General features: G+C 37.1%; 1 protein-coding gene across 22 annotated transcripts in view; it reads left to right on the forward strand.

Annotated features, from left to right (window-relative positions):
• Positions 1–23,375, forward strand: part of NRXN1 (neurexin 1) — a 678,763-nt gene that overhangs the window by 563,195 nt on the left and 92,193 nt on the right. For 12 of the 22 annotated variants that reach the window (XM_066546261.1, XM_066546262.1, XM_066546266.1 and 9 more), the window contains 2 exons: positions 18,947–19,036; positions 20,469–20,788. In XM_066546261.1, the coding sequence (XP_066402358.1) occupies positions 18,947–19,036; positions 20,469–20,788 (410 nt within the window). The remainder of the gene's footprint in view (positions 1–18,946; positions 19,037–20,468; positions 20,789–23,375) is intronic. The other 10 variants (XM_066546271.1, XM_066546272.1, XM_066546273.1 and 7 more) reach the window with 1 other exon arrangement.

The raw sequence follows: 23,375 nt of genomic DNA on the forward strand, positions 1-23,375 counted from the left end.
CATCATCTGATAAGCTGCAAAGCTTACAGACCTGGAGGAATCTCCCATTGCTTGTTCACAAAGACAAAATAAAAACTGCCCTTATGCCCAGGAGGGAAGTCCAATGGAAAAGACTTAAGTTCTGTTCACAGCAATTAAGTTTCTGTGAAACACAAACTGCCCCATGTCTCCTGGTCTGAATGTCATTTTCCTGCTGTGGGAAACCAGTGGTGCCAGTGAAATAAGGACACCTCATAAGACTTTACTTTCCTTGGAGATAACAGTGTTTGGAAAAATTGTGAGGATGGGAATATGTAGAAGATGAACGTGCAAGTAAACACTTTATGTATAAATTTATGCCATATGTATAAAATCAGGCTTTAGAGTTGGAGGATGTGGGTCTAAAATATTTAGTCTATGGAATTAGTAAGAATAGAATAGGAAAAATACCAGCTAAATCAGTAGTTGTTTTGTGAGCAGCTGAAGTCTCACCTCCCTGATTTGGAAAACTAAACTCATCAGTGTTATTTATAGCCTTTCATGTGTCCATGGAGTCACATCTCCCTGGGGTCCTGTCTGTGCTGAGGTTTCCACCTGGGAAGGTCTGCTGGTACCTGTTATAGTTAAACCTACTCTGGTTTGGTAGGAGATAATGGGGTATAAATATGAATGAGTTAGCATACTTGGGGTCTTTGATTTGTAAAAATTCTTTGATGAAGTTCCATGTGAAAATATTCAGGAAGAATTTACCCAGCCCTGGTGGTAAAGGTCGAGTTCTTTGATGGATCAGACTCCCTCTTAGGGAGAACAGGGTCACAGATTCCCACCTAATGAAAATCAAAGGAGTAAATAAATTGATTTTCAATGGATGTATGATCATTTAAACCTTGTTATATATTGAATATCATTGATTTTTTTATATAAAAGTTAGAAACCATACAGGCTGTAAGGGAGACAAATTAGAGATTACTACAGAAGAAAAAGATTAGTGAATGAAGAACTTAAAAATTTGTGCTTCCTTTAACAGGCAATGAAATAAACAAAATGGAAAAATGAAAGGTAGAAAAATCTAAAAATGTATTTTGAAATAAAAACATTTAATAATCCCAAATTTTTACGTTTTTGAAATTCAGAAATTATTGGTTTTGTGCAATTTATTTTAATTTTTCTAGAATGAGAAATTTTGCAAAATCTTCATTGGTTTAAACATTTTAATCAAACAAAGCATTTTCTTATCTCAGAGTTAAAACAACAACTGACTCTGAATATGCATCTTAGTAGTAAAAGTAAAGTTGATCTATGAAAGATGATACATATGGGTGAGATAATCTGAAATTTCACAGAAAATATTTTAATTGGTTGCACAGGCTCAAGACAAAGGTTTAATGCTGTACACAGCTCATGGATTATTTCATTACCAGTCAAAAAACAAGTTCTGAGAATGTTTAGAATGCTAAAGAAAATATTAATGGAACTATATTTAAATCAATGGGCCACTTTCCCTGTAAAGGATTAGTGGCTTGGATGGCTTTTTTCCCATTCCAATTTCCTTTTTTTTTCTGCATGCGTATTTAAAAGTAAGGTTAGTGATAGAAGACCTTAAGAAATTAGAAATTAAAATGTACTGGGTCAAGTCTGCTTCTTTGCATAAATTGTTTCTCTTAGAGAGTAACTTAGAAGAAACATCCTACTCTTAAGAAATACTTTTGCTTTCAGTCCAAGCACTTTCCAGTTCATCCCACTTTGCTCTTACGTGTCTTTTCAGAATAGTTTTCTCATTTCTCTGCTCATCATAATAACCTTTCGTTGATGCTTTTTTCTGTTTTGAATTTGGTTTTCAGCTGCACATGTGTTTGAAAATGGTCTGTATGAGAGCACTAGGAACCTGAAGGATATATGAAGACAGTAATGCAGATATTAATTTGGCATTTTAAGACTTTAATTTTCTTTTTCATACCTCAGAACTGGAAAGCCAATGTCATTCTGTAGCTGACTACCTGCTGAATGTCTTTCCTCATGAATTCTCTATCAAAGTGTCCCAACTTAGGGCAAGAAGGGGTGTAACTGGTCCTATATCTTAAGTGTGTGACCTGCATTTTGGAGTATAAGCCTTGGTGTCACTTTTGTTAATTCAGAGGGGCTCTGTTCCTCTTGACTGATATCTGCAGCCTCTTCAGCATTACCACCATGTCTGCCTTCATGTCATCTACAGATTTCATTGTGTGGATGGCACTTTATACTGAGATCAGTGAAGAAAATACAAAAGGTGATTTATTGCCAAACTCAGCTTGGCTACTTTCTTAGGAGCTCCTCCAAGGTAGTTTTTCTGGGAGAAAACCATTGTTTTTCCTTGCAGTCATACCTGCACTGGCTTCTGTGGTAGCTCCTATGGCAGTCTAATGCAATTTGGGAATTCACAGTGATATTCCTCTTGTTAATGCCATGTGGAACTCAGCATTGAGTTTATCACGTTTCCATGGCTAAAATGCACGTAGGCCTTCCACTCATTCAACTAGATGGCATCAATTCCCTAAAATACATGGAGAGCTTTGATACATTTGACCCACCTACTATGTCTTGAGGCCATTTATTTTTCAAATATAGTTAATTTAGTGGGGAACATAAGGGGCAGAATATGGTACAGTTGACACATTGGCATGTCTGAATGTGACAACAAGGACTGCTTATCATCAGGGTGAATGATTCACTGAGAAGCTAAAGAAGATGCTGAATGAAGGGGGAGTTGCAGGGAGGAGGCAACTCCAGGGCTGGTTCCTGGAAGGAGATGCATCCCAGGAAGATGAGTGTGCATCAAGTGTGATGCAAGACAAGGAGCCCTTGAATTCAGAACCTGTCAATGGCTACAGGCTCATGATATCAGTCTCTACACGAGACAGAGGAAGGAGGAGAGAACAAACCCTTGTTAGATGTTATTCTTCATGTTTTTGGGGTTTTTTTATTCAGCTTTTTACCATACACTTTTCACACTCCTTTATTTTTCCAGAGTTAATCCATGATTTGTTACATGACATCATATCAAATGCTTTACTGAAATCCAGAAAATTAGATATACTCCATTTCCTTCATCTAGAAAATGAGTTAGCTTGTCAAATACAGCTGTTAAACCAGCCTAACATGATTTGGTAAAGTTTTGCGTTTTATCTCATTTTCCAATTGCTTTCATGTCTTTAATTATTTATTTTAAAATTTGTTCTAAAGCAGCATGTATGGCTAAGGTCAGACTAAACACTTCAACTGGGTAGTTTTTAAATTCTTCTTATGTAAAGCTATTACATTGTCTGTTCTCTGCTACAAGAAATTACATGTTTCATTGGATACCTGGATTTAAAAATTCCTGGCTGCTTCTTTTTAAGTTCTGGGATAGAAATCATCTTTCTCACTTTCTGGCCACACAAGTTCAGTAAGAGTATGTACATTGCTTTTTTCAGAGCTGTGGAGATCTATATTAAACACTTTCCTGTTAGTCAATTCAGTCTGCTCCCTTCAATCACCATCAGCCTTCCTATAAAGTAATTCTCCTTGACTCTATGATCTCTCTTTGTTTATAGCACTTTAGAAACTCTGGCTTTTGAATTTAGTTTACTGTCTTTGGGAGGTTCTTTGGGTAAATTCTGGCAACATTTCCTGAGTATTTATTTTTCTAACTCTGAAAGGTACTGCTTTCTTTACTGAGCAAGTCTGGTGTTTTAACTTCCTGTAACATAGCCTGTTCAGTCTAGTAGATCTCTCCTGGTATATTTTAACCTTCCAGGTGCAAAATAAAAAAAAAAAAAATATATATATATATATATCATCATTTAAATACTTTATAGAATTTCCAAGTGTCATTCCTGGCTGAATCCAGCCCCTTACACTGATTGCATAATCTGACTTCCTTCAGGTTATCAAATTTTGTTCTTTTTAAATCAAGAATCTGATTTACAGGCTTATTTTTAGTTGTCCTCATATTAATTTAAGTCAACTCCTGATCACTCAATCAAAAAATGTTTCCTACAATTAGCTTTTCTATGATGTCTCCAATACTTAGCCAAAGCAAAGATAAAATTGTGTTATTTTTTGTTGATTTTGTCTGGACAAAATCCTCAATGAGGATTTACTATTGTAGGAAGCTGAAATCTACCTATATTCATGTTATGATGTCCAGTTATAATATTAATAAAATGAGGCATTATACCAGAGTGTAAAATAATGGTATGGAGAACTAAAAATAAGACAAGGAGTTATTTAAAACTCAGTTCACTAAGTTCTCCAGAATAAAGACAGAAGAAACTATTCTGGAAGCAGGAATCAAAATATATGAAAAATTCATCAAAGTTACTGAGACACAAACCAGCAGTCAAGTGATGGATGTAACTAGGCCAGTGTGCTACCTTCCCTTTGTAATTGCACAACTGATTTCTTGCATGTTTTTCTCATTTCATACAGCTCTGACTGCTCTTTGTTTATGATTAAATGTATTTGTCAGCATGCACACAGGTCTCACATTCTGTATCATTTTATTGTCGATGTGAAAGATTGATGTTAAAAAAAATGGAAATTTATTTTCCCATTCTCTTTGGGTGAGCCTCTGTTGCAGCTTACTCAAAGTGAAGGAATTATTTTTTTTTGCTTTAAAAGAAGCACTTCTGCCCTTTGAGAGATTATGAAATTGTTCTATCCTGCTGCTGTCTTTAAATAAAGAACCTAGGTGATACCCTAACAAAGCACTACAGTAAGTCTCTTTTCAAAAAGTGGTTTCAGTAAAATTTCACAAATCAGCTTTTTAATTTGACAACTTATCAGGTCTTTCTGTCAGATAATGCAATATAATAATGCTTCTCTGAGTCTGCATACAGATTTTTTTTTTTCCCCCCTTTATTTTTCATCTTGGATATCCCGGTGAAATACAAAGGCTCATCCCTTCTTAGGCTTGTTAGATCCTGTAATTAAATTCAGATCTTGATAAAATGTGTGGCACAGTTGTCATTACTTGATCACAGAAGGTATAACACCTTTCAGTTAGATATGGCAAGGTGGCACAATGGAAGGAGAAAGAAAATGTCAAATGAGCAGTGATTCAGAAAAGTGTTTTTAAAATACTGAAAGAAACAGAAATGTGCTCTTTTCGTGTCTTTTGGCAGAGGATAGGCCAAAATGCCTGCTTTCCATAATTAGGCACAGGGTGATATGGAGATGGAATTTCTGAAGACAACAAGCTCCAGGGATTCAAGTTAGAGGAATAAAATGGGAATGAAAACAGACCTAAGAATGAGACATTGCAAATCTGTCTCAGCTGGTCCCTTTCACCCCTTCAGGAAAGCCTTATCTATCAACAATTCCTAAAAGTCAGGTCACAAAAGATGAAATGTTGCCAATACTTAGAGGTTCTCTTACAAGCTTGTATTTGTCTTGACCTAGGCTTTCTGTCTAAACTGCAGTATCATACTTACCCAATCTAGTAGGGTAAGTTAGAAATGGAGGATTAGCATCTTGTTAGTCAAGAAGAGAACAATTTACTCCAACTCTTCCCCAAGGAATTTTAGCTGCATAGTTTCCTTAACAATATAATGCTTGTATCTCTGATGGCATCAATGATTTAAAAGAAATTCGTCATTCTTCTTTTTCTTTCCCAGGGGCAGGGCTGTGTTGTCAGTGCAGAGATTTGAACAGATTCCTTTGTTTCTCTCTCCTTCCAGCCCCCAGTGGGTTTGTAACTACCTCATTACACAGGACTTTATATAACGTGTCACTCGCTGGGCCAAACCAATGACTCCCTCACGCCACTGAAATGATTTCTGTGTAACACTGGAGTTGGTGTGTTTGTGACAGTGCCCCTGTCCTGAGATGCCTCTCTGGATGGGCACACTCATGTGCCAGCTCTGAGGCTCCCACTGAAGCTCCCAGTGGCTGGTTGAGCATGCAGGAGCAGAGTACAACGCTGTGTGCTTCTCCTGCAGTGCACTCTATTTCCATTATCGTCTGGGGCAAGCCTGGAGTCAGTCTGCAGTGGGAGCCTTTCTCAGGACAGAGAAAATCAATGTGGTGTTGAGCCTTCCAACCAGACAATCTATCATATGGAAAACAAAATTAATTTCTCTGCAGTGTTGTTGTGTTTCAGGTGCTCTCAGAAGATGAGGTATTTTTTTATTTGGGGCACATTTGTGCATGTGTCCCCAGTATATTTTACTGGTGGCATGAGGTGTGACAGCAGTATAGTACTTTATGTCTGCAGGATAAGAACTTCCATTAAACTAACTAATTCAGGGATAGTCACTATAATTCATACTGCAGCAGGGAAAACAACAACTTGCTCTGTTCTGGATATATTTTCCAGAGAGAGAACTGCATTAAGCAGGTATCCAGAAGGATGGAAATCAGTGCTTCCTGGAACCCATGAGTATGCACATTCTTTAGACTCTCTTTCTCCCCTTTGTGCCTTGTGAAGATGGGAGAGAAGCTGTACACCCATCTCTTCATCTTGTGGTGCGATTAGATTTCTTCAGTCTTAAGCCCTGCTATTAAAAACAAACAAAAAACATCTTCCAACTGCAGCATCTACACTGTCAAAATATTTCTTTTATTTAATACTTTGGATTTGAGATAATTGTTGCACCTTAATGTTGTTGTTAATGTTGCACCTTAGTTGCAACAATACAAATTCTGTTGTATTATAGCATGCATATACAAGTAAGTTCAGTGTGTTCCAGGAGTTTCAAAGAGCTACCTTGACCCTAGCAGTCTATAGCTAAGCCAAAGTATAGTTGGTTTTTTGTTGTTTTCTTTTTCTTAGTCTATCCTACCTGTCAAAAAAGAAAACCTTGTATGATTTATATAACCTAGAACTCTTCTGAGCTTCACAAGGGGAAGGTTGTGTAGTATACAGCATTTCAAATAAATTTGAAGCAGAAATTGAATATCCCTCAGTGTTTCAGAAGCATTGAAACATTGTAAAGGACATCCTAATTTCAGCCCCTTATGCAGATATTAACTGAATTAAAGGCAGTGAAATTATGCTCTTAGAAATTGGTTTAATTGAGATGTGAATGGTTTATTTTCCTCAGTGAACTATTTCTAAGGCATTAAATGGCTTTTCTGGTGCAGCATCAGGTATAGTGGACGTTAAAAAATGAATGAAACACGCTATCATCAAGGTTAAGTATATATAAAGACAATTTTGATTTTCCTGTTTTACAGATCTGATGGGCATTAATAGAGGAGAGGTTTAAAATTTTTAAATTACAGTTTATACAATAGGGAGAGAATAATAAATATGTCCTTTGCAAAAGAACAAATGGTGCTAAAAATATAACTGTAACTGGGTACAGGGCTCAATCTTGAAAGCATACTCTCATTTTCAGAGCTTGGTAATTGCCTCATAGCAATTTTTAACCAAAGGATTCTTTAGCATCTCACTTTAGGGCCCCAGTCCTGGGGCTTCTCTCGTGTAAATTCAAGTGAGTTTATGTTTGAACTAAACTGCAAACTCAGTTATGGCTGCACTGTCAGTTCCAGAAAGCTGTGGTGGATATGGTACACATGAAGATTTGGGCAGAAGGGTTTCAGACTCAGTTTCAGCATTCCTCCTCTCCTTTTATTAAGTTCTCCGGTGCTCATTGGTATCCTGTGTGTAAAAAATCATCCTCCAAGAGCCAAATTAGAATCAGAGAGGAGCAACACTGCAGAGGGCAGTATGGCAGTGACTTTGGGGATCCTGCAAATCACAGCCACACATCTCAATTTCAATCCCAAAGTTAGTGGATATTCCTCATCCAAGTGGTGAACAGTGAATATAGTTAATTTTTCATTAGTCAGCCTGAGGTAATAAGCTCAGTATTTCATACAACCGATGGTTCTCAGAGAGGGGCACTCCCTGTCTGGAACTTCCCCCAACCATGGGGTTCTCTACTGGCTCTAAAAAGCTTATGGCAATGCAAACAGTGTCCTGGAGAAATAGAATTCCAAGAAGATTCTTGTGGCGGGTCTCATCTTCCAGGTTTCTCCACGTGAAACATCACAGTAGGCTGTGAAAAAGGAGTTCATGGAAATGGCTTTGTGGGCACAAAAGGCTAAAGCATTAAGAATTGGGGAGGATTTTACCACCTTTTGCAGCACTTTGAAACAAGCTCTGGAAGAAGTATCAAAGTCTGTACCTGGGGTCTTTGGTTCTATAGAAGAAAACAAGTTGGGGTGTGTGTGTGTGTAATGAGAACCCCAGAGAGGCAAAATCTTAAGTGATTTATACTGTCAAAAAGAAAACCATGCAGTGACTTGATTACAGTCTGAGTGCTTTCAGGAGGAAAAAAACAGTAGATGCTTACAGTGCTCTTTAGCTGTTCCTAGAAAGCTGTAACCAGAGCTAAGAAATTCATGGAAGAAATGAGCACAGAATTTCAACAGTGAGCCTTGGTACTCACTTCTGAGAGATTTACCTCATGGTGTGTCATCACATCAGGAGAAGGTGGCTCCCTGGAAATCCTGATTGAGCTGGTTATAAATTAACCAAAGAATAGTTTCATGGCTGAATAGCTGCTTTAGTCATATCCTTTGATGTGCAGTTGGCATTAGTGCTATGTCTTAGGAGTATCAATACACTCCTAAGAATATTGCTATGGCACCACTGTGTTCATAATGCTGATATAGCAATAACTTTCCAGGAATTAAAGTCAGAGTAGGAAAAAAATAAAAGTTTCCAAGCATCATTTCTATACCCAGAAACATTACTGTACTAATCAAAAGCTATGATACCTTAAATATGTCAGTCCTATTGCATCAAACTTGCAAAAGAGTAGAAAGATAATACTGGAAATATTTCTTAAACCTTAATAAAACACTTATCTTTCTCTTTCCCAGCTTTGTATATTTATACATCCATAAACCCTGATAAATTCCTGTAAGGAATGATTTTAGTTAACTGCTTGCTTATCCATTCCATCTGATAGCTCACAGTTTGTTGCATGTAATTTTTGCAGTAGCTGACTTTAGTTAAAGAGCATTGCACAGAGTAAGCCTGCATGCAGCTTTTCCAGCTGAGTTGGAGAGATGAGCCGTGCTGCAGGAGTGTGTCAAAAATAATCTGCTGCCTGTACACTTCCCTTATCTGTCATAGCTCTGTGGATGCAAGCACCATGGGTGTTCTGTGCAGAAAACAAAATGGCTTGTTACTCCAATCCTTGTCAGAATCCCGTTTTAGCCTTATACTTTATTGGTGGTAACAACCCACCCTGGCAGTTAGACATATTTCAGTGTTAATTGAATATACTTCAGCCTCATACTTTCTAAGTTTCAGTGCTCTGCTTTAGAAGCAGTGCCAAAGCTGTGAACATAGAAATAAAAGCAAGGACAGGAGGCAGCTTCCTTTTGCCATGGAATCTACTGAGTCCATGGCAGTACTTTCAAGGGGGATGATGAACAGTAGATTGATGGACTGATGTAGTCCTTCCTGCTCAGAGGCCTGAATTTTGTCTTGAAATGTGCTTATTAAACTGAAATGAATTAATATTTTATTAGTAAGTCATCTGCACATTTTCGCTGTTAGTGTATTATCTGCTTTGAATTAGATGCTTATTTAATACTTCACTTTGCTCAGTACCATCATTTAGAAATAAAAATAATTTAAATAGCATAATACATTATATTTAATAATGCATTAGTGCTTCATGTTAGAGAAGCTACAAGAGTTCATAAAGCTGGAAAGATGATAATAGCCCTATTTAATTTCAACATGGTGGGTTTCAGTATGTTTTTAAAAGGTCAAGTGGTTCCATGAGAAAAAGTAGATGTGTAAATTGTGCTAGCAGAGCTATTTTCTTTTTAAAGTTGATCTTTTTCCCATTTAACATTTCGTAAGTGTTTCAAAGTAGAATTCAGGTCTGCACTGTGGGTATTACATCACCAAATGGATTTTTGTAAAACAAAATGAAAAATTAAACATATTGACAGCTGAATAGTGATAATCTATTTCCTTGCAAATTCATACATGCTTAAATAGTTCAATACTGATTGTTTCTGCATTCTGGTGTTTCAGCTCAGATTTGCTCTGAAAATCAAGCCAATAAATTTAGACCTACATGAAAGTTAGCTGCTGGCTTTGCACTGCCCATCCAAAATGTGTCCTAGTTAGCTTTTAACACAGAGCAGCTCCTCATGTCAAAGTGTGTCCTGGGCAAGAGCTTAAAGCACAGGGATGTCTTGGTTTAGCTGGTGCAGGATCCACACGTGTTAGGACTGGCTTTGGAGTCACTGGCTTTTTCTTCTGGAGGCCCAAGGCTTCCTTGACACCATCTGTCACCTGGAAACATGCCAGGAGAGACCTGCTCAAAGATGTCTTCAGGCCATGATTTAGGAAGGCACCAGAGAATTGCTTCTGTGCTCAATGCTCACTCAGTGTGTCTTCATGGACTTTTGAAGAATAGGGTGCACTCAAATGGACTCTCCATGGATGTGGTTTGTGCCACCACCGGCAGCCTTTGGACTCTCCATGGATGTGGTTTGTGCCAACACTGGCAGCCCTTCTCCTGCCTACTCCCAACACAGGGTCTTTACCCAGCAGTGGGGCTTTGTCCCATTTTAAACAGAGAGTATGAGAAGTCAAGAAGCAGAGCTATCAGGAGAGTGATAAATGTGTTATGGTAACTAGGCTTTCTCTTCCTTGACAACTTCTTAAATCATACAAGAAGGAAAATATAGAAGAGTTTTGAATAGAGAAATTCAGAGTATCTGAGCACTGAAATGTTCTTCAAAATTGCCATCTCAAAACAAAATCAAATATTCTGCAATAGTTCTTAGTATTCTAGGCTGTACTACACCAAAAAACCCCAAACATATATACATATTTACTTATTTATTTATATATGCATATTTACATACGCACATACATATATATGTGTGTATATATATATATATATAAAAAATCAGTCACAAGGGAAAAAACCTTAGCTAACTGGAAATATGTTGCAGATTATTAGAAAATGAGCTGCATTTTATAAAATGTTGAAATGATATGCAACATCTTAGTTTACAGGGGAATTATTAGTGATTTTTAAAAAAATATATCATAAATAGGAAATCAGAATATTTCAATTTTTAACAGATAAGATTAAACCTTTTCTGGGAGTCTACTCACAGCCATTATTCTTTTCCATGGTGGTGGTCTCATTGTAGTTCTGCAATCCTAAAGCACTCCTTTGCTTTTATCTCAGTGAGCATCTGTTTCTATTATTTACAGTTTCTGTTTCTGTGTCTTGCCAAAAGCATTATATGTGCAAGTTTAAACTTTTCCATTTGAAATAGATTATTCTTTTATAGTAAAATGTCTGCAAGGTTTAAATACACAAATTGAAATGCCACTTTTCCACAGAAATGAAAGTCTCAAGCTTGCTTTAGCCAAGGGCTAGGTTTTTTTCTTTTCTTTTTTCTTTTTTTTTCCTTTTTGCCCTCACTGCTGACACAGAACAGATTTTTATCTCTTAAATGCCATTTTCTGTCTATATGGGCACATTTGGTTTTTTCTGCTAGGCAAAATCTGGTCCAAATAATGACATCTGTTTTCTTCCTGTTGGATGGTGTGTAATTATGCTTGTCCCTAGGAGAACAAGCTGATACAGCCTGGGCAGGTGCAGCAAGTGTGACAAAGCACCTGCATGTCCCAGGATTTGGGGACATAGGGGTTAACTCCAGCATCTTCATGTTTTGTCAAAGAACATGAAATCAACATCTTTAAAATTTATGCTGCAGTGAAATTTGTGTGGGGTTGATGAATGTTGATGCTGTGAGTACTTTGGATTTCATACAGTGTTTATGAATCTGGTCATGTAATGAGCATGACTTTATCTGTACCCTGCACTGAACAGTCTGCTAAAGCAGTCCAACTTCAGCAGATTTGGAGATCACAACTGAAGGCCAATACTCTATTTTCTCTTATCAGCCACGTAACCAAGAGCAAGATTTAACTCCAGAAGATTTTTCCAATTGTTTCAGATAAGTTTTCATGTTGCAAATTGTCCACAAATAACTTATGGGAAAAATAGATTTTTCCAAAGCCTTTCACTGATTACAATAAAATGCAAGGATATGAGCAATGACCTTTTGCAGTTTGTCCTTATTCTGATCTCAGAATTTATGTGGTGATTAAATTTAATTAGGAGACTTACCACACAGTTATTAAGTCCTTTCTTATTGATGGCTTCTACCTGAATACTGGATATTCATGGAGTTACAGCCCAGTGGGAATTTAAAATGAGAGCTGAGCACAGTGTTTCCCATTTGCCATTGTTCATTTATGTAATGTATTGTTTCTGTCAAGAGACATTCTATAAGCACCTCTTTTCTAGCATGAAATGAAGATCATCTAGATTGCTACTTAGAAAAAAGTCAGTAGAACACCCTCAGTAGCTGCTATCTCAGATCTGGCTAATTTTTAATGCAATAGGCTTGAAACATTCTCCATTTTTCAGTTGTTGAAAATCTATGGAATAAGAAACTGCTTACAGTCAAATTTTGGTTAAATTCATATAGAAAAGGTAACCTTAAATGCTGTGACATTATGATTTAGAAACAGTTCAGAGTCCTTTTACCTTGGAGAACTGCAAAATGTCACTCTTGGGGTAATGTGGGATATGGTACCATACTTACAACAATTCATTCCTCTTCAGTGATTTCTATCAATTTTCCTGCCTATTTTAGCAGCAACCCTATAATATTAGCTCCTTTAATACTACGCAGGCAGTACAAAGGATCTTTGTAAAACTCCAGATAACAAAATATGACCTTTAATTTATCAAACAAGTCTTATGTTTTCTTATCTGCTTCTTGTTGCTTTTCATCTTCTCTCGCTTGTTTTTGATATAATACATCAATCTCTCAAAATAAGCCATCCAACACTGCACAAACTGAGACACTGCATTATAGCGAGGAAGTGAGAGTCAGGAAGAGCACACTCTTCATTTAATTAGTAATTAATCTAGTGAAAAATAATCAAAACCAAAAACAGGGCAGAAGGTAGTTGATTTGAAGTGAAGATTCTTCTCCCCCTGAGAGGTTAATGAGAGTTCACAGTTTAATCCTGTAGAAAGTTGTAAAAATATTATTTGCTTTGTTTAATACTCAAGCATGAAATAAGGAGCTTACAGGTGAATATAAGATGTTTTGGTACAGTCTGTAAGATAAATGGACATCTTTCAATAGATGTGGTAATTGTAATCTTAAAGGCAAACCTAAGTTTTACTTTGTTTTTAGCAGTGCTATACACCCCTAGTGAGAGATTTTACTCTTCTATGAAGACTGCTCTCAGTCATTCTGTGGGCAAATAGTCTCTATGGATGCTTAATAGTCATTATAAGAAATTTGGGAGTTCCTGTAGGGTGTAAAGGGTCATACTATATTATGCTCATTTAGTATGAATTTGCCAGGTTTGGCACTTCAGAATTTAAAGTGGTACTTCATGGTGGTTTCTCTCTTTATAGGTTAAATTTTCTTGAGAAGGTAAGGCAATGAAGAGCTGCACTCTTACTTATTTGCTACAGGTTCTTTCTCTAATTTAAGAGCTTCTTTTCACTTTTACCTTCTTACTGAGCTGATGGTAAGGTTTGTTCAAAATATTCACATTCTGCAACTCTGTGTCTACCTTCCCTCCAAGCACTGGAGGAAGCCCAAATCAACCTTCTGGGTATGTAACTCCTCATACAACATCTTCAGGACTGACCCCTCCATCCTCCTGTGTCTCTCCCCACTCACTGTTACAAGGAGAGCTGACATCTTTCAGCAGCAGGAAAGGACATACACCTTCATCTGGTCCATCCAGAGCTCACTCCTGGGTCCAACACTGGCTAGACAAGTCTGTTAGCACTCAGCAAAAGCAGAGGTCAGAGCAGTGTCCCTCACTTGACACAGTGACTTCCTGAGCTGAACTTGGACCTCTTGCCTACCCCATGCAACCCATATTTTCGTACCATCTGTTTCCATTATTGTGCACACATATTGTGCAATGTGTGCACAATAATGGAAACAGATGGTATGAAAGAACTTTAGTATAGGACATTACTGAGATTGGGATTTCATTTCCTGCCTATGTGAGACTGTTTGTGAACTGTTTGCCCCCATATCCCACCCTGAGCTGCTTTGGCTTCCTCTCATGCCATGCAATTGATGTTTCAGTCAGATTTCATCCCTAACTGCATCTGGAGGAGTGATGTGGTCTCTGCCTTCCTCTCGAAGATGTCAGGGGAGCCATGATTCAGAAAGAGCGGTGTCAAGATCATGATGAGCAAAACCAGGGAGAGAGAGTTGTTTATAAATGGAGAGAGACCTTGCTTTCATCACTTTGTTATTTATTTCCCTAACAGATCACTGGGACTAACAATGTGAATTTGTAATCTGTTAAAGGGTTTGTTTCAAAGAAAATGCTCTGTAGTCTAGCTTGCTCTTCACACACTCACGATTTTCAACCTTCTTACTTATTCCCTTTCAAGGATGCTGCTATTTCACATCAATAACTGACACCTTTATTTCAGAGCACAAAATAGAATTACACTCCAGCCCTGACAATATAATAAATCAGGAGGGATAAAATACATATTAGTGAAGTTCACATAGTTGGTTTGTCCCAGCTGACCTATAGATATAAAGGTATGATTAAAGTTTTTTTGGACTGCTTCTTCTCAGTTGTGACACAAGATTTAACTCTGACTCAAAGATTTGACCTTTGCTGCTCTTCTCTGCTTACCTTGATTCTTTGGAATTATTGTTATTCCCTTGAAGCCTTTCTGCCAGTATGGAATTAACACTCTGTTGTGACAAAATATTGTGTATTTGGCAGAAGAATGGAGCCATCTAGAATTCAATCAGGTTAGACAATGTCATGGTGCACATCCTGAATGAATCATTTCCACCCAGCTTTTTTAATCAAAGAAATCTTGGCCATATAACCTGGAAGAGTAATGCTGGATAGTCACATAGCTGTCTACAATTAAAGTTTAGGCACATCAGGGGTTTTTTTTATGAATTACAATTGAAAGGGTGCCTGCCAGAGCACTTAATCTTTCAGATGGGTAACAGAATAAAATCTCAAAGCCACAGGTTTATTTAGAGCATGAAAAAATTTATTAACCTTCTTGGAAAAGTTTTTACTGAAAAAGTTCCTTGTGGTTCACCATATTGGTAAAAACAAGCATAAATAAAGGAAGGTAGAAAAACGTGAACTGAATACTCCCGAGGAAAATAGTCTGTGGTATTTATGATTTCTCTACTGGGGATGAGATTATAAGATGAGGGAAATGCATCCAGTTTTACTGGGTCTATCTAGATTTGTTGTATGACCCAACCAGATGTTTGGGAAGAATCAGTTATTAAAACTAAATGTGTTTTTCGTTATGCAGTAAATAGGATTTTTGTTGCTTCTAATGGATTTTCTGTTATTTTCAGTTCTGTGAATATTTTTTTTCATGTAGTTGTTATGTATCTACTGGTTTCATCATTACTAAATCCATGTGTTCTCCTTGAAACTAAATCCAGATAAGTTCCACACCATTTCCCTCTAACCTTTCCATTTATTTTATATACTAGAAGAATTTAAGCTAACGTAATAGTATCAAATTGAGATGTATTTCACAGTGCACTTCTCGTCTGATGAGGAATGGGCTAATGCAATCAGCAATTATTTTTGTGTGACCTTTACAAATCAAATTGTTATTTTCTTGCTTTTCATTTGAATTTTGCTCCCAGTGGTGCAGGACTGCTGCAGCTAGTATGAAACACAATTTATTGACAGAATCACATTATAACAGTCTCAGAAATCATACATATTGTATGTTTTAATGAAATAATTCAAAGAAATGTATAAGCTGGCCAAGATTAAATTTATGCTGTTAGTTCACAGAGGAGTTTCCAGGATCACCATAGAGATGTTCTGGAGCAGCTGCAGGATAGTGAGAGTGGACCTTGTCTAGGATAGATCCCGTGTTAGTCATGGAATTACAACCGAGAGTTGCAGTAGTACTGAGGATCCCATCTGGGGGCTGCAGGGGCTCCTCTTACCACGTGTTCCTGATCTGCACCCACTGGGTGAATGAACAGCACAGTTTAATGCCTCCCCACTACAGGCAGTTGTGAACACTTATCCATGACTTCCTGGTTCTTTTGGGAGCTAGAGAGTGTTTGCTCATGAAAGGCGTCCAGTGAGTAATGGTGCGGGAAGCTGATGAGTGAATGATGATCTCTACCCATGAGACTTATTTCCATTATGTTAATGTATTCCTTATGCCCACAGACCCCTTCTGAACAACTTAGCCTTTCTTATAAATGACACAGAAGAATTTCACCCACTCCCCCATTTTTTTTTAAATATAGATAAGCCAAAAAAAAGGGTACTCAACACTAACTAAAACTCATGATTCATTAACTGTAAGTTAAGGAAACCATTTAGAAATAGGATGTTCTCTCACTTATTCAGTGACTCAAGTGATAAAGCCTCAATAAAAACTGTCGAAACATCTCATTGAAAAGATAAATGTGTTAAAAGTAACTGACTATCTGAAAATATAAATTGTTACCTCACTGGTTTAGGTATACATCTATACACACATATTTTCATGGAAGATACAAATCCAGAACAGAAACATGTAAGATCATACTTTTTTCTTTCCTTTTCTTTTTTTGTTTGTTTGTTTGTTTTCTTTTTGGGTTTTTTTTTTTTTTTTTGTTCATTTGTTTGTCACACATCATTTTTATGGGGTTTTTTTTCTGGTACTTCTCAAATTTCCATTCAGTCACAGGAAGTTTGTTGTAAGAAAAGGATGCCAGGACGAAGAGAAGCAATTTTAAAGATCAAAATAGGAAAAAAAAATTAAAACTTTCTGTATTCTCATATCATCGGAGTTGTGGTTGTGGTGTGATGTGTTTAATTCTAAATTTTCACTTTCTTGGAGAAGTACAAAAAGGAAAGTTTCCATAAAACGTTTGATGTTCAGTTTTAGTCCTGTTTTATGGAAAATACATATAAAATCTGAGAACAGAGAGAAATGTACATACAAACATAATGTGTATATTTTATATACACGTATATATGTCCATGTGCTTTTTAATATGACATGCACTCAGATGTTCACATAGTGTATTTACTCAGTATATTTACTCAGAGGAATTGTGAAACCATCCTCTGTGGTTATCTAAAGAATTTGTGGATGCCCCATCATTGGAAGGGCTCAAGGTCAGGTCAAATGGGCTTTGAGCAACCTGATCCAGTGAAAGGTGTCTTTACTCATAGCAGGGGGGAGGGAAGAGATGATCTTCAAATGTCCATTGCAATGATGTCAACCCAAACCATTTTATGATTAGAAATTGGGAAGGGAAGGGACAGGAAAGGGCCATCTCCTCAAAAGCAAATAGGTCAGCTTCTGGCATGGTGAATGATGTCCATGCTAAACCAAGTGAGGGATGCATGAAACATGGAAAATAGCAGCTCTCAGCACTGTAGAATAAATGTCTGTATAAAAGCACCATGGTTTCATTTGCAGTCCTTGGGGGCTATTGTAGACTCTTCCCTGCAAGCCTGTTATGGCTTGTAATTTTGTGACAAACTGGAACACTGATCTCCTGAATTTGGATAATATTTCTGTTTAACAGTTAGCAGTAGGGTCCTTCTAGCTCAAGAACATATCTTTCTGAGCACTATGTGGGCTTATTACAGTGTGTGCTTACATTGCCACTGCAGATACAGGACTTGGCTTCTTGGTTGGTTTGGTGGGTTTTGAAGTCAAAGAAAATACGCACATTTGAGCCAGTAAGATTGACTTTGTATTTGAACATGATTTATGAATGACTGCTTTTTACCCATCTTGCCCTTCTTATCTCTCAGATTCTTTACTAATATGAACCAATAGAATGAAAGAAAAAGATATTGTTGGCCTAAAACTTTGCTGCCTCCAAAAGCCCACACATTGTAGGAAATATTTAGGTTTGCCATTCTCCTAAGTAGCTTTCCAAGTGGTATTCTGAGGGATCACAACTATATCACTCAAACACAAAAAAACTATAATTACAAATAAATATTTAAAGTGTTTCACTAATTATTCCTCATCTGCTATTTTTCTACATGTACCAGTCTTATTTTATCTCACTGTTTTAGTTAAAGAAGTCAGAGATCTCTGCACTGACTGAGAATAGATACAGCTGGCAAATATGAGAAGTTTGTCCCTTGCATTGCTGGGTTCTGGTTAGTTCTTAACTTATGAAACCCCACCACAGATGGCCTCTTGCTAAATTTTAAAGCACTTGCAGGTTTCAGAACCAGGCTACCTTTCAGCAAGTCACTTTTGTCAAAGCCTTGGTGTTCCTTCAAGACATTGTTAAGGAGTCTTAAGAAAATGTACAAACTGTGAATGCCCTGGTCTGTTCTGTACCATGTATTTGAATCTCTGAATTTTATTTAAATGAAGAGAAGGAATGTGTATTTTTTCTGCTTAGGAATAAGTTACAGCAGGACTATTATTAGACAGAAGAAGTAAGTGTGCCTTAGATGGTGATTAAGAGTTGTGTTCTTCTTCTTTAAATGACTAACCTGGAGTGAGAGGTTGGATGTCTTTTGAAAACTTAAACCTGTTTCACCTGAACATGTTTAACTAGTTAATAAGAAACATCAAAAAAGACAAAACCCTGAGGTCAACTATCATTTTTTTGTAAAGCCATTCGATGATGTTTAAATTTGTTTTTTGGGTCTGTCTATAACATAAGTTTAATAACCTAGCTCAAATGCAGATTTCTAATTTTCAATTAACATAGGAATAATTTTGTTTGCTAAAATAAAATAAATGAATGAATGAACAGTCTGAACCATGAAATGTTCTAGGTAGCACTTTTTAAAATTCCAAATTTCAAAAAATCATGTGGCAACTGTATAGCTCAAGCTTTAAGTATTAACTTTTAACCTTTGACCTTACAGATTTTAACCAATGAAATGTCTCTTTAAACTTTAAAGGAAACAATGATAACGAGCGCCTGGCGATTGCTAGACAGCGAATTCCATATCGACTTGGTCGAGTAGTTGATGAATGGCTACTCGACAAAGGTAAAAAACATTGATTAAAACTTCAAATAAAAAAATAATTTGAACATAACCAAGTAGTGCTTCATTGTAACACTAATAAACATAAAAAATAAATTTCAGTAAAACTAAATTAAAACAAATTTTAAAAAGTAAAATATAGCGTAATATTTGCATACCTTGTATAATAATTTCTATACATTTCTAGAAGTACCAGCTGTTTAATAATCTTACCCTGTTAACTTAAGGTTAAAGGGACTGTTAAATATAATCCACTAACTCAATCTATGAAGGTACTCATAGCAAACATTAACCAAAAATTATAAATCATTCATAGATTATATTACATGTTCCAGCATCTAAATTATTAACTAAAAATATCTGTAGTTATGATATCTTCATTATGGTCCTGAAAAAAAATTTGTTTAAACTGTAGGTGTCTTAAATAGTGGGCAATATGAATTGCCAATCAAAATGAAGTCCCTTTAACGTTTGCAACCTTCTAAGGGGATTTTGGAACAAACACTAATTAAAACAGATCTTAAAGTTGTGTGCATGCTTTTTGTGAGCAGAAACCAAATAGTCACTAAAGTGGCTATTCTATTTACTAAGAGTGGTACTGTTGCTGAGGATTTCTCTGTTTTAATGGAAATGTGCCATGATTTCTCCATCGGTATGTGTATCATTTCTGAAGCCGCTTTTACATCTAAAATATTTTATTTTAATTGATAGCCTTGCTGAAAGCCAATCAGACATCTATTTCTGAATCTGCTTCTGAGATACTTAGTGTAAACCATGTGTTTCTTTTCAGTGTGTATGTTGAAGGGAAATAAAACATTTAACTACAAAAATGAAATATTTAATTAAAAATGTAAATATTCACTTACATAGAGATGCAACAAATTACCGCATAAATTCTTTAAAACTCACTTGACCTAGTGACTTGATGGCATATATATAAACTTTGTGTGTATATACATATTTGTATATGTCTATACATACATAAACTCATTTGTACATAAGGCTATAGGCTCTATGCTGCAATGTGTGGAAAAAAAACCCCAAACTTTTAAACGTTGGCAGACTTGAAGAAAAAGTTATTTTAAGGAATTAGAGAACCTGTCATTCTTGAGACACACCAAAAGGTTAACACTGCTTTCAGGTAGAAGGGAGAGGGGTATATCTTGTAGTGCCAAACACATTTGCAAATATATTTGATTGGCCTTTTAGCAAAAAACATATAAATCTCAAAACGCCGTAAATTAAGAAAAATGCAAACGCTCTCAAAATTTATGCATTTCATGGACACCTCATTAAAAGCAATGAATTATGAGTCAAATCCTTTTCTTATAGTTTATTGCTCTCATTTTTCACCCCATGACAATCTGTTATCACTCGTGTAGAGTACAGCGTTCACAGTCAACATTTTTGCATGTATATAATATTATCTTCGCAGGGCGTCAGCTCACAATCTTCAATAGCCAAGCAACCATAAAAATTGGAGGCAAGGAACGTGGCCACCCTTTCCAAGGCCAGCTCTCTGGTCTTTACTACAATGGCTTGAAAGTTCTGAATATGGCAGCAGAAAATGATGCCAACATCATGATAGAAGGGAATGTGAGACTTGTTGGTGAAGTGCCTTCCTCTATGACAACTGAGTCCACAGCCACCGCCATGCAGTCGGAGATGTCCACGTCAGTCATGGAAACCACCACCACCTTGGCCACCAGCACCGCCAGAAGAGGAAAGGCTCCGACCAAAGAACCCATTGGTCAGGTTAGTCAGCTTCCTCACCTTTTGCAAATATCTTCCCACCTCTGAGTGTGGCTTCCTTTGTCCCATTCCCTCTGCTGATGAAATTGTTTCCCCTTAAAGAAATGCATGAGTTCCTGTTGAAAGTTCTGTACCGTACACGTCTCACGGATGTGATGTTCACCAGCATTTTGAGGGAAAGTTTTGCTTTTCTTCTAAATTAGGCAAACCTACCAGTTCAGATTGTTCTGGTGCTGAGTTACATTGCTCTGTCATCCATCTTCATAGTGGTGCATATTTTTAAGTACCCTTTCTTCCTTTGATGGCTTACATTGATTACTTTCAGTGTGGGAATGCAGGATGTCTGGAATTAGAGATAATGAAATGAAGTGGTGACTTTATCCATGAGATAGAGAAAAGAGACCCAGTTTTAAGAGAGAACAGGAAGGAGGTGTGAAGACAAAAAGTTGCAAGAGGCTGGAAAAGAGGGAATTAGCACTTTCTCTAGTCCCACGATTGATCATCCTCTCTGGCAGTATTCCTCACAAGAGGCAATGGCAGCAGAGGGAATTAAGAGCACTCTGCACCATGGGAGATTCAGGCTCCAAGTCATGGACTGTTGTTTATTGTTTGTTGAGGTTATTTGCATCTCATGAATTTGGTGATATATGAAGTAGCTTTCAGGTTTTGTCAGGATCTCTGTATAATATGTGGGGGAATTTACTTATTGGGAAAGGAGGGAAGAAAAGAATGTGAATGAATTAACCTTCATCTTGTATATTTCCTTGAGTAACAGCAGTCAGACATTGTGCTTTAAAAACCTAAAACTTCTTTTATATTTATTCTTTCTTAAAAAAAAAACACAAAAAACCAAACAAAAACCAGACAAAAAACAAACAAAAAACCCTCAATCAAACCAAGAAAAAAAAAGTAGACTGCTAAAAGCTTTTCTCATGTCCTTTTTGTTCACATGCTTGTGTGCCCACTGTGGCACCAAGCCATGACAGACAGCTACACTCCTGAGATCCAGAAGTAGGACAAGGAACACAGAAAGCACCATGAGGGAGAGACAGGGTGTGCTGAATAAGGTTCATTTGCTCAGGAATGAAGCACATGCAGGTTAGACAGAGGCTGAGGTCAGGTTGCCTGTTTTCTGTGTAAAACCTCAAGTCACAGAGTGAATTGGGGCATCAAATTTGACACTTCAGCTTTTCTGTCTGTAGTATTTTTGTACGCTTTGTACTATGGATCAAAAACTATGGTAAAGTAAATGTAAAAACTGTTACTTAACAAACTTGAAGCAGTACATTTAAGTTAAAAATTAGCCTTAAAACAAAAGCATTTTGACTTGCAGGTTGCAGGAGGTTTGAAATAATTATTGTTACAGAGTTTCAATAAATAGCAATAGATTTTCTTTGTTCTTAATTCTGTTTTGAATAGTATCTTGCACTCTATTATCCAACGAGTCTTACCTCAGTATTTGCAGCAACAAAATCTAAGACTTCACCAAATTTACTGAAGGGAAGATACGTCTCTAAAATGTAGAACACCCTCATGGTGTGAAATAATTTGAGCTAAATTAATGTTACTAAATTAAAATTAAACAAAGTTAAGCTGTTCCATTTCCCAGCATACTGTTGGCCTCTCCCACTCTTTCATGTTACTCCCAGGCACAGTTTTGGAGGAAAAATGTCAGAGGGGCCATTCTCAGTTGTCACCTTGCATGATCTGTAGGCAGCAGGAATTTACTGGTATAATTGCTTTGCCAGTTGGCCTCAGTTTCTGGGAGTATTCCCCAGTATAATTTGCACACTATTTGCATGTTTAGCCACTAAGACTTTTTATTTTTGAGGTTTTCCAGCGGGATATTTTTGGAAGAAAATTTTCTTAAGCTAACAACTGTGGTGAGGTGTAAATTTTTCTGAAGAGGGGAAACAAAACAATTTGGGCAAAATGATTTTCCAAAGCTTTTCTGTTTCTAGGCCTGAAATAAGATATGGCCCTTTTTGACTCTATCAGAGCATCTACTCAATTTTTTAGAGAAGCTTGCTGCCGCTGGGGCTGAGTGGCCTCAAGGCAGTTGTGCCATTTCCTCATCCCTTTCTGGCTGAAGTGGCTCTGCCAAAATGCCATGAGCTCTTTGATACCCCACCCTGAGGAGCTTCCAGAAGGCTCCAGGACCACCCAGAGGTGCAGAGCATGGCTGCAAACCAAGTTTTGAGTGTGAAAGTTTTGATCAGCCTCTCTCACCTGCTAGCCTGGCTGGAGCAAGGGCTTCATGCATCTGATGGGAAACTCCTGATTAAGGAGCCTGAAAGCAACTTTTGTGAGGAAAGCATTCCATGGTAACATGACTGCAGCACTTGGGGCATCCTGAGTGTATAAATAAGCCCTTCTTGACTTCATCTATGTCTGAATGTCCCGCCTGGTAGAATCCCTGTGTGTCATTTCATACACTTAATTAGTCAGGGACTGCACTGGAGCACAGTTTGCCATCAGGCCTTGATTTGATTTTGGGAGATTGATAACATCCTAAAGTCAGAGCTGAAATTTGTCTGCAGGATGCTATGCTATTCATGCAACAAAGACCTAGGAAGATACTGAATCACCT

This window comes from Molothrus aeneus, chromosome 3 (assembly GCF_037042795.1).
Source record: "Molothrus aeneus isolate 106 chromosome 3, BPBGC_Maene_1.0, whole genome shotgun sequence".
Classification (NCBI taxonomy): domain Eukaryota; kingdom Metazoa; phylum Chordata; class Aves; order Passeriformes; family Icteridae; genus Molothrus; species Molothrus aeneus.